Source organism: Geotrypetes seraphini, chromosome 4 (assembly GCF_902459505.1).
Source record: "Geotrypetes seraphini chromosome 4, aGeoSer1.1, whole genome shotgun sequence".
Lineage (NCBI taxonomy): Eukaryota > Metazoa > Chordata > Amphibia > Gymnophiona > Dermophiidae > Geotrypetes > Geotrypetes seraphini.
The window spans coordinates 22960417-22977690 of record NC_047087.1 but is presented as its reverse complement, the minus strand read 5'-3'; the positions used below and the strand labels follow the sequence as shown (position 1 = coordinate 22977690).

Sequence of the window (17274 nt, the reverse complement as noted above, 5' to 3'; positions counted from 1 at the left end):
GCGCAAGTGGGCCGTGCAGCAATCTGGCCATTGTACCCTCCCATCTGGATGGATTACTATACCTTCCTCTCACACATCCACCCCCCTCCTGTACGTCCCTCAACTCCTGGCCCTCACTGTTGTCCAACGTGCACACGATTTTTCTCATGCCGGTAACCCAGCTCTCCGCACTCTTCTCCGACAGAATTTCTATATCCCGAATCTCTCTCAACTCATCTCCCATGTTCTGCTCCGCTGTGTCATTTGCCTCCGACACAACCCCTCTTCTGTCAGATCCCCCGTTCCTGGTCACCAGCCTATCGGTTCACATCCCATGCAAGTCCTCTCTACAGATTTTACCCACTTGCCCCCCTCCCATGGGTTCCGTTACCTCCTGGTTTTCATTGATTCCCACACTGGGTGGCCAGAGGCCTACCCAGTGTGCACAGAGAAAAGTAGGGAAATAGTAAAGGTTTTACTCCATGACATCATCCCTCGCTATGGCCTGCCCCTAGTGATTGGCAGCGATAATGGCCCCGCCTACATATCACAAGTCACACAAGCTGTCTCTCGGGCTCTGCAAATCACCTGGAAATTACATACGGCCTATCACCCCCAGAGCTCTGGCCAAGTTGAACGCATCAACAGAACTATTAAAACCCTCCTCGGAAAAGCGGCAGAGGAAAGCCGCCTGCCATGGCCCAAACTGATTCCTTCTGTTCTATTTCGCATCCGCTGTACCCCAGGTAAACGCAATCGGTTGTCCCCATTTGAGCTCATGTATGGCCGACCCCCGCCGATAGTCAGCCCAGACCCTGAGTCTCTTGAACAGATAGGGAACGCTATCACAGACGCAGAGATAAAGCAGCTAGGAAAGACCATTATGAAATTACAGAACTGGGTCATTTCTAGAGCCCCGCTACCAATTACAACCCCTGTTCACCTCTACAAACCTGGGGATCAAGTGTGGCTAAAAGTATGGAAGAAAGAACCGCTGAAACCCCTTTGGGCAGGGCCTTTCACTGTCTTACTTGCTTCCCCCACAGCTGTCAAATTGTCCCGCCATGAGTCTTGGATTCACTACAGCCGTGTGAAGCCCGCTGCTGAGTATATTTGTGAAAAAGGGCCCACTGACCTTCAACTGAAAATCACACGGCTGCCCCACACTCTGGAAGAGTAATCACGCACGTCTGATCCAGAGATCTGTCAAGATATTTAATATGAACTCTGTTGTATATTTACTGCTTGTGATTTACGTCTTGCCAACATTGTCCATGTCCCCTACCCCTCCCACGCCTGGGTGTGCCCCTTGTGTGGCACTAGTGGACAATGGTGGCAAAACGGAAAATGTTATTAGATTTCAAACTAATTATGAGTGTAAGGATCAACTAGTGACCCCTGTATGTATATATAACAAGGTTGAATATTCTATATGTAATAATGGAGACTCACAGATCTGTTTTGACCCCAAAGCAACTAATAGGGATACTTGGATAGAGGTCAGGTCAGTCTGGGATCAGGGCCCCCTGATTCAACAAACCCTGGTCACTAATCCCCATGTCCCGGCCTCAGTCCTCTTTGATGCTTGCCATGCCATGGACCAGAACCCCACCTTCCTTGGACGTTGTGGTGCCCTAGCATGGAGGAGGGAATATATGCACAACGATAAATACATGTGCCTGGCGGGACAGAAGCCGTCCCACTGTGAAGGGTCTTCCGAACACTACTACTGTAACTACTGGAAATGTGTATCCTGGGCTACTTGGGGTATGACCCGACTGCCCACCACCCGAGCCATATTATCCAAAGTGGTGACTACCTCTGACTGTGGCCTCCAGAACTGTAATCCACTTAACTTCACTATCCTACAGCCGTTTAAATGGAACCTCGATGATAGCCTCCGGAAAGCTCGCTATCTTGTGGGCCTACAGATATATGGTAAGGGCACGGACCCTGGTACTGTCTTGCACATCAAACTCGTTGAGAGACACCGAATCCCTGAACAACACAGCATTGTGTTCCAAGACTTTTATGAACATATGAAACTTGACCAACAAGACTTTGTGCCCTCTGCCACCACCCGCAACCTTTTCATACAGTTCGCTGAAGCCATAGGAGCCACCTTAAATCTGACAAACTGTTATGTCTGCGGGGGCACCCAGCTGGCCTCTGAAAAACTCCATTCTGGCAAAACACTGCATACAGCGTCTCGGACCATCCTTTACCACTCGTGTTGGACACCTGCAGTGCCAATCCTTATGGACTAAAACAGCACCTCTCAGCCCGGTTGGACTTATTGGACCGGAGATCCTAAGTTAAAAATACCCAGATGATGGAATACTACTGGCAATGCTACCACATTAAATGTCTACCTCAACCTGCCTGCTTCTGCCCCTTGGGCTGCACCAGAAGGATACTACTGGATCTGTGGGAAAACGGCATACCCCACTCTACCCTCAAATTGGACTGGCACTTGTGTTCTGGGCACTATCAAACCAGCCTTCTTCCTCCTCCCGTTATCCGAAGGAGAACATCTGGCTGTCCCAGTATTCGATCAACGGGCCCGTTCTGAAAGAAGTTTGGAAATTGGTAAATGTGATGACACTTGGCCCCCGGAGCGCATCATTGCTGTCTACGGTCCTGCTACTTGGGCTGATGATGATATGTTTGGACTCAACTCACTGACTGATTGGGCCTCCAAACCGGGACTCTTTAAAGCCCTCACCATAATTTTCCTGGTATTCTCTGTCATATTTTGTGTTCTTCCTTGCCTGTTACCATGTTTATTGAAAACCCTTAACCGTACTATTAGGACTACGATTGACAAAAGTACCACCGCCCTAGTCCTGGCCCTTTCCTCCTATCACCCAGTCCCCACCTCTGATACAGATGGCCCTGACCTCCCATAACCCAGCTAGTCAGCTAGCCTACAGAAGAAAAGTTGGGAATGAAGGATCCCTAGCTAGCTGACATAGCTGGGTCACGGTGTAGATGAAGAAAACTTTATTTTAGATCAGTGGGTCATAATTAGTATAAAGAACAACTTGTGACTCCACTTTATTGCTCTGAGAAATCACGTATGCATGCAGGCCTGTTCTATGTATCTGTCTTAGTGCCTGGTACAGCCAGGAGGCAAAGGAATGTAGATGTTAGCTAGCCATTGCTGTATAGATTATAGGATGGATTTATGGTTTTGTTTTTCTCTCTGCTGTTACCTTTTGGTCAGAGCTGGTTAGAACTGGTTTGGACTGGTCAGGATCCTATATAGCTTTGGTGTCCGAGATCCTCAGGGTCTTCTGTTTATGCAGCCAGTTCTGCCCAGAAGTCCAGCATATATGCTTGTTTAATAAAAGCCTTTTTAAATCTCTTCAGTCTCTGGCTCAAGTCTCTGCACTACTAACGGAGGGCCTTATCCTAAAAGGTACCTTCATTCCTCTGCTGCCCCCGGGTGTTTACCGTCTTGCTGGCTCCCTCTTCTATCTTGCTGCAGCATTTATGCGTTTGTGCGGCCCCGGAAAATTTTTTTTTGGCCAATGCGGCCCAGGGAAGCCAAAAGGTTGGACACCCCTGTTCTAAATTATACTCGTTCAATCATTAATACATATTTAAATTTAAATTTTGTAGGGACAAGCCTCAGACTTTGGAGTACATCTTCCCATACTGGGACTTCTTCAAGAGAAGGGAAGCACCTTTTTCTCTTTCCTCCTTATAACCTCACTGGCTTAGTCCCCACTAGAGAATGACACGGTGACAAAATTCATCACCGTTCCCGTCCCTGCGAATAACCGCAGGAAACCATCTTCATATCATTCTTTAAGGAGAGAGGAAAGAATCAGAGTATAATTGGGCACAATCACTGACCCGCAAGCTTTGCTTTGAAGAATGCTGGTGTTGAAGGACTGAGGTTGAAACAGACACTACAGAATGACAGTCTGGTATCCAGAGCAGATATTGTGATGTCATAATGCCTCATTCCACCAGTGCCTAAGAGCCAATCACATCAGTGATGTCACAATGGCTTCATTATCCTTGGCTCATATAAGAATCAGAGTATGAATGGCCACAACCACTGACCCTCAAGCTTTGCTTTGAAGAATACTGGTGTAGAAGGACTGAGGTTGAAATAGACACTAGAAAATGGCATGGGATTATTTTACACAGTTATCCGCGGGGACGGGAACGGTGATGAATTTTGTCACCGTGTCATTCTCTAGTCCCCACCTCCCTACCAAATTAATGAATTAATCTTTAATCATCTAACATTTTCTAGACTGCATAAACCTTATTGTTTAAATACTTACAAATTTTATTTCCATTATTTAAATAATGTAAAACCTCATTCACTATTTTAATAATATAAATATATGAAAATTCTCACTTTTATGGTATGGGATACATATACGCTCTGAGAATCAACATGCCATTTTTGATACTTGAAACCAGCCACGGGACTGAGTTATAGGGCTCCTTTTACGAAGGCGCGTTAGCGGTTTAACGCGTGTAATACCGCACGCTATACTGCCGGACGCGCTAGCCGCTACCGCCTCCTTTTAAGCAGGCGGTAGTTTTTGGCCAGTGCGGGGGGTTAGCGCGAGATGAAAAGTCACGCGAGTTAACCCCGCTAGCGCGCCTTTGTAAAAGGAGCCCATAAAAAATAACTGCACTTGTGATTTAAAGTGCTAGATACATGCTTATTATTTTCAATTCATCTGGTTGTTTTCATTCAAAGTTATCCTTCCGGTATGGGAGGATGTACTCCAAATTCTGAGGTTTTGTCCCTGCAAAATTTAAATTTAAATATGTATTAATGATTGAACAAGTATAACTTAAAGTCTACGTTCATTTTTGATTTTCTAATGGTCTCTAATACAGTGGTGCCTCGCATAACGGCCGCCTCGCACAGCGAACGCTGCGCACAACGAACTTCTTGTCTTGATCCGTACAACGGACTTCGTTTCACACAACGAAGTCGCCCGAGCTGCATCCGCGCCTACTGCTGATGCGTTGGGGGGGCGGAGCTACTCTCGCCGCTTCCCCGATGCTAAAAAAAAAGAAAAGAAAAGTGGACGGTTTGCTCGTTAGGGAGCTTCGTTGCGTTTTAGACATAAAAGGCAGCCCTTCCACTCCCCGAGCAGGAAGTGAAGGGAGGAGCCCGGAGCTCGCGCCGCTCAGCTGATCCCACGCTCGCGCTCCGCTCTAGCCGGTGCAGCCCAGGGCCATTGGAAGAGAAGCAGCAGCCGCTGGCCGTCATGGAAGTGCAACTGGCTCCCTTCCGGGCCTGGGCCGACTTCTTCCCGGGCTCCGATCGCTTCGCCAAGCCCGATTTCAAGGACATCAACAAATGGAACAACCGAGTGGTCAGCAACCTGCTCTACTACCAGACCAACTACCTGGCGGTGGCGGCGCTGACGGTCCTGGTGTTGGGGTGAGTCTGATGGGCCCCGCCCTTTCGGACCCTCTCGAGCCACCGTTTGCTTTCTTCCCGGAAGGGTTTGGGGCTAACTTCAGCTTCTGTGTCTGGAGGTTTTCCAGTTCTAGCCCTATTTTACAGGGATGCTTAAATTAAGAACTAGGACTTCCAATAATGATTAAAAAAAATGGACGTTTAACTGCAGTATTGGGTCCCTTCCTTTTACTTTGCTGAACAGCAGAAGGTGGTAGATGCTGGATTTGGCAAGGCCTTAACGCATGGCACTGCCTGCTCACTCCATTAGGAAACATACAGTGAAGATGTGCAAGATTCGATAGACTCTACTTAGTCTGTCTTTAAATTTAAAAAATGTGTGTTTTTAGATGTATCTAAATGAAAATAATAACAAAAAATTTATCTTTTTTATGTCATCTTAGCATATTTTATGCTGCAGAACAAATTATTTTGTTTTACATGTATTGTTATGGGAAAATGCGTTTCACATAACGAACTTTTCGCATAACAAACTTGCTCCTGGAACGAATTAAGTTCGTTGTGTGAGGCACCACTGTATATATATATTTCACTAATAGATTACCATTTGATTTTTTTGTTGTTTTGTTATATATTTACTCCTCATAGAGGGCATCAGTTACACAGGGTCAGTCAGCATTCATCCCTTTGAAATATTAGATAATGCGATTTAGTCGAATATTAATTAAACTTGAAGACAGCTCTAGTTAATTATCACCCAGGTCCTTCAATATTCCAGAATGATAGTGAGTCTTCTGAGCCTGTTCTCAGGTCTGTCTCTCATAGTGAGAACTCGTCTATCAGAGACAGAAAACCAAAAGCAGAAGCTGGCAGTGAGGAGTGCTTACTTGGCCTGGGGTAGAAGCAGTAGGTGAGAGGAGGACAGGAGTGGGCTGAGATGCAGGGAGCAGTGCAGGAAATACTGAAGCTTGTGAGCACCGATCCTTCCTCGGGTGTCACTGTACAGGCCGGAGCCACCAGCGGGGACAGAGTGCTGACCACATATGTTTCCTCACCATAATAATTCATGCTCAGCGCTTGAAGAAGAATACAGAGAGAAAAGAACCCATTAGCAGTTTATTTAAGAGGCTAACATGCAGAAGATGCCATAAGGCAGGGGTGTCCAATGTCGGTCCTCGAGGGCCGCAATCCAGTCGGGTTTTCAGGATTTCCCCAATGAATATGCATTGAAAGCAGTGCATGCACACAGATCTCATGGGGAAATCCTGAAAACCCGAATGGATTGCGGCCCTCGAGGACCGACATTGGACACCCCTGCCATAAGGCTACCAAATTTTTTGTCATAAAATCCTGGATGCATGGCCACTCCCTGTTCTGCCTCCAGTCCCACCCTGCTTTGCCTCAAGCTCTGCCCCGTTCCACCTCCATTCCCGCCCCCATTCTCAGCCCCAGAAACTTCATTTTTTTTCCATTTCTGACCCTCTGGGCCACGTTTGAGGGCCTCCGAGCATGCGCGGATGCATGTGACATCATCCATGCATGCTCAGACGCCCTCCGAAAGTGGCCAGAGCTTTCCAAAACCCAGACAAACTGTTGGGTTTTGGAAAGTCCTCTAAAAAGAAGACAAGCCTGGGTTTCCCCAGACATCTGTTAACCTTACCATTCACACCACCTTGCGCATGATGCCCGCAACTTGATGTGTTGTTAAGGATACTGTAAAATCATTAACTCGACTGTTTTCATAGATCTGGGGCAGAATTCAGTAAATGGCACTGACAAATAGGCACCAGGAAAAACCAAAAAGAGCACTGTGGAATGACGATGTTCCTGAAATGGACTTTATTATGTCAAAGTTCCAAAAGACCAATAACGCAATCCACATAAAAAATAAAATGATCCACATAAAATACCTAAAGGACCTAGTCCACTGAAAGCGTAGGACCCAACACAGTCCATGTTTCGACAAGATAGTCTTCTTCAGGGGTCCCTGAAAGTCCTATGGTGGTAAATGCGTAGAGAAACTGATATGTGGAGACTCGTAAGAAAAACGCGGCTTGAAATCAAAGCAAATAGGCACCAGGAAACATCAGCACTCACCACTGTTCTATAAAGGGCACTCTGGGATAAGCACACTTGATCGAATAGCACCTGGGGTGGATTCTCATGCCCAACTTTGGGCGTGAGGACTTATGCCGGCTGAATCCTGGTGCAAATCCTGGTGCACAGAGTGCCAGATAAACTCTGGGTGGGGGCTGGAGGCGGAGCCAGAATGGGGCGGGGTTGGAAGCGGAACAGGGCGGGGTTACGTGTCCGGGGTTTTCTTCTTTTAAATATGGTAACGATAGCCCTGCAAGAAGAGGTATCACTGCGCCGGAACACTCCACCTCATCCCTTTCCACATCACGAGAAGAGGATGATAGAGAGAAAGGTTTGGGAGGTGGAATAATTTAGCAGATTTGGGTTAGAGGAGGGTTACCAAATGTCTGGATTTCCCTGGACATGTCCTCCTTTTGATGTCATTGCGTCGCATCAACGCATGCACGGATGCCTTCCTGACCAATGAACAGGCAACGGGGGGCAGGGCTGGGGGGTGGCGCAGAGGGCAGAGCTGGGGGGCGTAATGGAAAAGTCTCTCCACTCCCCCAGTCCCGCCCAGTTCTACTCATCCCCGCCCCATTATACCCCATTCCCGCCCTCAATCTTAGCCCCGCCCTCCCAGCCTGCGCGGATGCCTTCCTGCCCGATGAACAGGCAAGGGGGGGCAGGGCTGGGGCGTAACGGGGCGGGGATGGGTAGAACTTGGCGGTCCTGGGAGGCGGGTCCAGATTTTGCTGACGTAAATCTGGTAACCCTAGGTTAGAGAAAAAATAAGATGGTGGGTAGAAGGAGCGAGAGGAAAAGTGACATTGTTCTGGAACCACCACCATTGTTGAAAGAGGATGTGAGGTGCCGGGCTGTCATCTTTGTGAAGTAGGGTTACCAGATTTTTCTTTTACTTTAGTAAAATCCAGACCCCTAGACCCCCCCCCCCCCAGTCCTGCCCAGTTCTACTCATCCCCGCCCCATTATACCCCAGTCCCGCCCTCAATCCTAGCCCCGCCCTCCCTCCAGCCTGCGCGGATGCCCTCCTGCCCGCCGCCATTTCGAGGAAGCTTTTCAAAATCCGGACAAAGTGCCAGTTTTTGAAAAGCCGTCCGGAGCCCCGGACATGTCCTCGAAAAGGAGGACACGGTCCGAGGAAATCCGTATGTCTGGTAACCCTATTGTGAAGTGCTGAGCTCAACATCTTCTCCTCTTACCTAGAATTTAAACTGAAAATGCTGCTAATTGAACGGGAACCCTCAGAGCACCTGTTGCTGCAGCCACCTACCTGTCACTTTAATGCGGAAGGCCACTTCTTGGTCCTTCAGAAAGGAGCTGTTCAGCGTCAGGCTGGATGCATTGCTTTGCAGCAGGGTCAGAGAGCTAGGCCTAAAGCCCGGCAAATTGCATACTGGAGAAAGCAGGCTGGTCTGAAAAATCCAAAGAGAGAAGAGGAAAACATTGTTTAGGCCAAGGATGTCCAACCCAGTCGAGTTTTAAGTATTTCCCCAATGAATGTGCATTGCCTCCACTGGAGAATTCATGAAAATCCAACTGGACGAGGGCCACAGTTGGGTCCCCCTGGTTTAGACCCTTAGTATTGACTCTCAGTCTTTGAGGACCACCAGTGGGTCAGGTTTTCAGGATATTCCTAACGCATGAGACAGGTTTGTACAGGATATGCATTAGCGATATCCTGAAAACCTGGCTGGCCCTTGAGAATTGGGAGTAAATACCACCGTTGTAGACATTATAACCTTGTCATGTCTTTTATTCTTGTAACCAGCAAAACACATTCTCAAGAACCCAGCACATGGAAATATAGGGGTCGATATTCAAAGTCCATTAATTGGCCAGAGGAGGCTCCTGGCTAGTTGAGTTGCTTGTGTGGAGCTATCCAATAACGTAGTAAGTGGGGGGGGGGGGAGGCATCTTTGTGGGGGCGCCGGTGCCTCTCCTCTCTGTCCCCCGTAGCTCTTTAAATGTTCACCGGTGCGAGCAGCATCTTCCACCTGCTGCTTGTGCCAGTTGTGGCTCCCTTCTGATGTCACTTCCTGTTTGTGAGACCAGGACGTGACGTCAGAAGGGAGCCGAGGCCAGCGCGAGCACCGATCCTTCCTCGGGTGTCACTGTACACTGTTTTTTCTGTTACTCTGGACACATCTGGCGGCATTCGAATTCTATAGGTCATAAACATTTTTTCTCTGGCTTAAAAAAACATCTTTAACAACCATTCTCTATCCCAATCTACAGCTAATTGTACAAACAAAGTAGCTGATTGAACTAATTCAGAGTCAGATTTTTCCAGAATATCAGTTACATTTAGAGCGTCCCTGGTTCAGCTTGATTTTCAATCAATCCAGCGCCTCTCATTCTTCCCAGCGTCTCGTGGCACACCTGAAATTTCAGGAGGCAAACTAGTGTGCCATGTCACACGGCTTGCGAGACACTGCTCTACACGATAAGAACGTCAGTTTACCTTCTTTGGAAAATTGTGGTCCAAATACCAGTTGTATGTGGCTCCGGTGCAGTTTTCACATGTCACACTAAAGGCCATTTCTTCACTTGTATTCACTGGTTTACAGTTTTTGTCACAGCTACAAGAGAAAATATGATTGTTTACAAAGGGGTGGGCAGCTCCAGGCCTCAAGTGCTGCAAGCTGGTTGGATTTTCAAGATAGCCATAGATCCCGTGTGTATACTTGGGATCTATAGCACATAAGTATTCTTCATGTATATTCATGCATGTAGCATTCCTGGCGCAAGTGGCAACCCCCAACCTGCTATCACGCCTGCGTGGGCTCTCCCTCTGACATCACTTCCTAGGTGTGGGTCCAGGAAGTGACATCAGAAGAGCCGACGCAGGCCGACAGCAAGTTGGGGGTTGCCGCTCACACCAGTAATGTTACAGAGGTACAGGGGAAAGGAAGTGGTGCCCATGTGGCAGTGGAGGGCGGGGGCTGAGAGGAGGATGGGTACCACGTCCCTATGAAGACGGCATCTGGGGTGGACCTGCCCCCAGTTACTGCGCCACTGCATGTATATTCAGTGTGGTTATCCTGAAAACCCAACTGATTCCCCGGGACAGGTTTGGAAATCCCTAATACAGGGCTGATTCATCACTCCCAGAAACACAGATGGGGAGAAAAGTTTGAGAAATAGGAACCAAAGGCTTGGAGTTATTTTGGAGAACACCCTCTCCCCTCCCCCCACCCCACCCCCCGGGTATTAGGCATTCCCCAATAGATACAACATGGGTTCAATGCCTGCATTTCTAGTTAGTAGCCAAAAAATCCTTCGCATGGGGCAGGCCCCTAAAATCAGATTTGAATGATGTTTTTTCTTGTTGTTGAAATAGTTTCTGGATGACTTTGTGGCTTAACAGAGAAAGACAGCCACACATTGTCTGGACCTCTCTCCACGGTTGCCTGCCCCATGCCAAACTCTCCTAGACTTTCTCTGCCTCTATCTTGGCTAGCCTTTGATTTCATGATGTTAATCTGACGGGAAATGGCATGGTATTTTGTTTAATGTGACTATATAGACAGGGCAGGATGAAATTCTAGGCCTAAAAATAACAGAGAAAGGAGGTCAGCCTCTCCTAGGGAAATAAAGCAAAAGCACGTTTTTGTCAAATTTAATCAATTTGTTTTAGCAGCTAAATGCACTAATGACAAAGTTAAACACCTTAGACTGGTGACCTATGACTCATTACATGGACCAGCCCACAGCAACCTGTATAATGGCAATAACTGAAGTGCCCAGGCTGACCTGATCATTAGGCGAAGCTGAGCCTTTGCTGTCACATAGAGGCACTGCTCTTCCTCTTGGTCTTTTAGCCCGCTCGAGCTGGCCGTGGCCTTGAGCGTCACAGCTGAGTTTGGAGGGGGCAGACAGACGGACGGAATCCTCAGCTCTTCCCTGCCAGTGTCAATTATTTTCTGGTCCACACACTCCCGCCATCTGGGCCAGCAAGACCCTGGACAAATATTACGGTACATTAGCCATAAGGTTGCAGAAAGCGTAAATGCAGGACGCTGACTGATTACTGCCCAGAATTCACAATGCTTCATGGGAACACCACAGTTATGAATGTGCTAATTCTGCTGCAAAAAGATCTCATTATACGAGTCAACAAATCATTGTCTTCTGGAATAGTAAGACCAGTACCCCTTAATCCTATAATATCATGAAGAGTATTGGTAGTCATGGAGACAGAGTTGGAACCTTCCAGAAGCTTAAACTAAGGACTAAGAGCCAGCCTATTTTGGCATGATGCATGGAATTTCATAATGGATTTCTATAGGAGCCAACATGTCAAAATAAATGGGGGCACTAAACTCAATGGAAATTATCCCTCCCTGGAAACAGTCAAGAAGTTTGCTCAATATTATTAATACAAGAAGACAACTTATTTTTTCTTGTACGGCACCTCAAACATGGAACGCCCTCCCTATTACTTTACGGGAGGAGAAAGACCTTGGAAAATTTAAAACTGAGTTAAAAACTTTCCTTTTTAAAGATGCCTTTTCTACATAATTTTATACTTCATGAATTGTTTATTTGGTTGAACCTGTTTTAACTATATCCCTTTTGTATTTGCCCTTAATGTTTCTTCTTTACTTTAAAATTATATTTCATCCCTCCTTTCCCATTGTTTAACAATGTTTAAATTTAGAGTATTTTAGCCATTATTTAAATTGTATGTATTATTATGTATTGCATTGTTATTGTTCTTTGATTTTACATTGTAAATTTTAAATGTAAATCGCTTAGAATATCCGATTAAGCGATTTATCAAGTCCCATAATAAACTTAAAACTTGAATATGAGGCCTGCTCAAGCACCCTCAGCACCCACAGAGCTGGCTCCTATGTTCCATGAAGCCTGAGGACTGAAGGACATTGTTTCATTATTCTGGAAAATTGGGGGCTTTTCTTTTTCTAATAAAAAGGAGTCTGTTGGTGTGCTGGAACACAATAAACGGATTCTTGTGGAAGCAGCATGGGAAGGTGTGGCTCACTAGTAGAGCTGCTGACTTCGCACCCAGAAGTTGTGAGATCAAATCCCAGTGCTGCTCCTTGTGACCCTGGGCAAATCACTTAATTCTCCAGTGGCCACTACCTTGAAATGCCAAAGTCACAAAAAGCCGGTATTCTGTTTCCAACAGTACCTGGAAGAAAACCCAAAGAGTAGCAACATTCCAGAGCTGAGATTGTGATGTCATAGTGCCTCATTCCACCAATGCCTAAGAGCCAGCCTCATCAGTGATGTCACAATGGCTTCACTGTCCTATACTCAGCTCACATGAGAACATAAGAATTGCCCTACTGGGACAGACTGTAGGTGTGGCTCACTGGTTGAGCTGCAGCGTCTGCACCCAGAAGCTGCTCCTTGTGACCCTGGGCAAGTCATTTAATTCTCCAGTGTTGTCAGCTTTGAAATGCCAAAACCGCAAAAAGGTAGTATACAAGTCCCCATTCCCGTCCATTGACCAAGCAGGGAAATTATTGGCCAGATTTACTGTTGTGTTTCTCCTACTTGGTGGTAAGGGTAAGTTCATCTTAAATAAAGATCATTGTATTTCCACTGAATAATGAACAACCTCAGGATCATTTAAGTATACTATGGTGCCTGAGAAGGACAACAAAAGACAGCCCATTGCAGTGGTCTTCACTCTCAGTCCTGAAGGTTGCCAATGGATCAAGTTTTCAGGATATCTTAATGAAAATATATTCAAGGGATTTGTATACAATGGAAGCACGACAGTTGGCATTCATATCTCTCTACAATAGCATAGCCATAGGTGGACCTGGGTGGGCAAAGACCTACCTACTTTAGGTTCAGGCCCACCCAGTGGTGGTGCACATCCTCAGCATAGCTGGCAGAGATCCCCAAGCCCTGCCAACTGAAAATACCTTCTTTCAGGAGCCTGGGTTTTGCCAATACTGCGGAAGTCAGTGGTCAGCTTCTTCTATTCCCTGATGCTTATATCCCCATGCATACTCAGTACATGCAAATGAACCAAGCATGCACAGGGAGAGCAGGCATCGGCAGATGGAAGCATGCTGTTGACTTCCCCAGTGTTCACAGGCCCTGGGAGGTGGTTTCGGTGGAGGATGTCTTCAGCTGGTGGGGGTGGAGGGGCTGAGGGGAGGAAATGCATGGGGCCACCCACTCCAGCCCCAGATTCACTCAGAAATTCACCTCTGGCTATGCTACTGTTAGGGATACCCTGAAAACTTGATCCTGGGGGACCGAAGTAAATACCAAGGCCCTATTGTATTTGCATTGGGATTATATGGTTAGGCACATTGCCAAATGCCAAAATCTGTTGTGCAAGTCCACATTTAACTGCACCGGCTAATACTTGGAGGCCAAACATGGACTACGTACCACAGGACCATGTAAAATTAGAATTCAGGCCTTCTGTCCATCGAAGAGTAAGGCTGGTGAAGGGATCCACGTGCCTTCGAGGTTCAATATGTATCATGTATCTTCTTTCATCAGTATCCTTTTCATCCCCCACCCCACCAAAAAAGAAGAACATATTTTAGTACAAGAAATAATAGAGCTAGAGATGGGAAGATTTACAATGTATATTGTTTAATTTTTCTATTGCTTTCTCATTCACTGACAGATTATCAGTAAAGATAATTACAATTGAAGGGCTCTTAAAAGTTTTGGATCAATAAAAGAAATGAGGCTCTCATCTACGTAACAAGTGTCTAAAAACGCACATGCAGGACAGAGGTTGGGTAGAGAGGGAAGGAGTAGGTCGAGGAGGGGGAATAAAGGGAATGTAGGTTGGGTGAGTACAGAAGAGGGGGATTTGTAGGTTTGGTTCGTTGAGGGGGCGATTAAGGGTCGTTTCCATTGAATAGATGAGTTTTAAGTAATTTTCTAAATCCGAGGTAGGTGGGGGCCTCGAGGACCATTTGGGCTAGCCATGTGTTCAGTTTGGTGGCCTGGAAGGCAAAGGTTTTGTCAAGGAATCTTTTGGGGTGACATTTTTGGTGGGATATAGAACAAAGTAATTGTTAGGGAGGAGGCAAAGGATTTTGAAGTTAATGAGATAGCTAGTATTTCTGAGTTAGAGATGATTTGGTGTTAAGTGCAGTGCAATTTAAGTGGTCTCTAAAGATTATTGCTAATCCTCCTCCCCTTCCCCAGGTTCTGGCTAGGGATAGGATCTTGAAGCCTGGAGGGAGACAGTCTTTGATAATAATATCTTTGTCTGAGAGCAGCCATGTTTCCGTAAGTAGTACGAAGTCAGGATTGGTTTCAATCAGCCAGTCTTTGATAAGAATGGATTTGTTTCTCACCGATCTGATGTTTAGGTAAAAACCTTGTAGGTTCTGGTAGTTAGTGTGGTCTATTGGAGAGTAATGGGAATAGGCAAGTTTTTTTTTGTGTTCTTTGTTTTTTCATGCGAGGCTTCGTTGATCTGTGGGGGGGAAGAGGGTTTGGGATAGGTGTTGGACCTATACCTGCAGGTGGGCCTGTAGCTAGGCGGTCATATGGCGTATGTGGTGTGAAGGAATGGAGTTTGGCCTTTACCGTGCGGTGTAGGGAGTAGTGGACTGGGATAGGAGCAGAGTGTATTGGGTCGGCTGTGCAGATCTTGGTGGTAATTAGGTAGAGTATGAGTAGTGATTGATGCGCATTGATGAAAGTTTGACCGTGTCATGATGGTGCGTTTGTGGGGGGGGGAGGTTGGTGTTTGGAAGTATGCAAGATGGGAGTTGATGGGGGGGTGATGAGTGGTGTGTGGTAGAATGCAGGGGGCGAGGGAACAATATTATTCTTAGATGGGCAATCTTTTTCCAGGTTGTATAGGCTTATCAAGTACAGATCAAGTTGAAATTCTAATACAATCTGTTTAATGCATAAATCTATATATATAAAATCGGAGGTATGTATGTGTGTATGTGCCGCGATCACGCAAAAACGGCTTGACCGATTTGAATGAAACTTGGTATGCGGATCCCTCACTACCTGGGGTGATATGTTCTGGGGATCTCGCGGCCCACCTGCACACGTGGGCGGAGCTACAAACAGAAAATCAGATTTCACCCATTCATGTCAATGGAAAAAATGTAAAAAGCTGCCAACGCAAAAACGGCTTGCCCGATTTGAACGAAACTTGGTATGCTGATCCCTCACTACCTGGGGTGATATGTTCTGGGGGTCTCTTCACCCAAGAATTTATATGTTCTTGCTCCTGGAGGTGAAACTAAAAATGTTGTTTATAATCAAGTTTTGTGTTAGTTGTATTGTATTCATTTTGTCAAATATTTCACATTATAATTTGAATATTGTACTTTTTATAAAGCTGTAAAAAAATAATTTCATTCACCACTATAAAGTATCTTTATTTGAATCCATTTACAGTGTTATTGCTATAATTAAATACCCGTGCAACGCCGGGTCATCAGCTAGTAATTAAATACAAATTAATACTTCAGATCAGGTCATTTGATTTTATGGGTTATATCTATGTACCAGGCCTAGCTAACTTCATGGGTGTGGGCACTCTATTAAGGTGCTTCTTCATCCCTTCACACATGTAGTGAGTAAAAACCATTGTTATGCCGAAACGCAGCATTTTAAGAAAGAAAAGTGACACGTGGCTTACAATGAAATTTTTTTAAAAAGAAGGGCTTGTTTGTTGTCTGTTACAATTAGGATATAAGAATTGCTACACTGGGACAGATCAAAGGTCCATCAAGTCCAGTATCCTGTTTCCAACAGTGGCCCAGGTCCAAAGTACCTGGCAGAAACCCAAAAAGTAGCAACATTCCAAAGCTGATATTGTGATGTCATAAAGCCTTATTCCACCAATGCCTAAGAGTCAAACTCATCAGTGATGTTACAGTGGCTTGACTGTCCTATACTTGGCTCACATAAGAACATAGGAATGGTGTCAGGTCAAAAGCGCGCCGGGACAAAGGCGCGCGCAGACAGTTGAGCGCAGCACAGAGGTGCGCACCACAGAAAATTACTGTTTTTAGGGCTCCCCGATGGGGGTGTGTGGGGGAAACCCCCCCCACACTTTACTTAATAGAGATCGTGCCGCATTGTGAGGGGCTTGGGGGGTTGTAACCCCCTACATTTTACTGAAAACTTCACTTTTTCCCTGTTTTTAGGGAAAAAAGTTAAGTTTACAGTAAAATATGGAGGGTTACAAACCCCCAAACCCCCCACAACGCCGGCGCAATCTCTATTAAGTAAACTGGGGGGGCTCCCCAACAAAACCCCCCGTCGGAGCCCCTAAAAACTAATTTTCTTTGGCGCGCGCCTCCTTCTTGCGCTCAGTTGTCGGTGCGCCTTTGTCTTTCGCGGGGTTGTCTATGAACCCATAGGAATTGCCATACTGGGACAGATCGAAGGTCCATCAAGCCCAGTATCCTGTTTCCAACAGTGGCCAACCCAGGTCCCAAGTACCTCGCTAGATCCCAAGTAGCAAAACAGATTCTATGCTGCTTATCCTAGGAATAAGCAGTGGATTTCTCCAAGCCATCTATACTAGGGTCCACCTTGGGGGTTAGTGACCAAGAAAAGATCTGGGTGTCATCGTAGACAATGCGATGAAATCTTCTGCCTAATGTGCGGTGGAAGCCAAAAAAGCAAACAGGGTACTAGGAATTATTAAAAAAGGGATGGTTAACAAAACTATGAATGCTATAATGTCTCTGTATCGCTCCATGATGCCACCTCACCTGGAGTATTGCGTTCAGTTCTGGTCTCTTTATCTCAAGAAAGATATAGCAGCACTAGAAAAGGTGTAAAGAGTGACCAAGATGATA

At 46.1% G+C, this 17274-nt stretch overlaps 1 protein-coding gene across 1 annotated transcript in view; it reads right to left on the bottom strand.

The window, feature by feature from the left end:
• PKD1L2 (polycystin 1 like 2) overlaps positions 1 to 13980 on the bottom strand; it is a 144277-nt gene extending 130297 nt beyond the window's left edge. Inside the window, exons 1-5 of the mRNA XM_033940260.1 lie at positions 13862 to 13980; positions 11237 to 11444; positions 9945 to 10062; positions 8754 to 8895; positions 6271 to 6459 (exon numbers count right to left, since the gene is read on the bottom strand). Coding sequence (XP_033796151.1) covers positions 6271 to 6459; positions 8754 to 8895; positions 9945 to 10062; positions 11237 to 11444; positions 13862 to 13958 — 754 coding nt within the window. The 5' untranslated portion in view covers positions 13959 to 13980. The remainder of the gene's footprint in view (positions 1 to 6270; positions 6460 to 8753; positions 8896 to 9944; positions 10063 to 11236; positions 11445 to 13861) is intronic.
• Positions 13981 to 17274: the final 3294 nt, after the last annotated feature.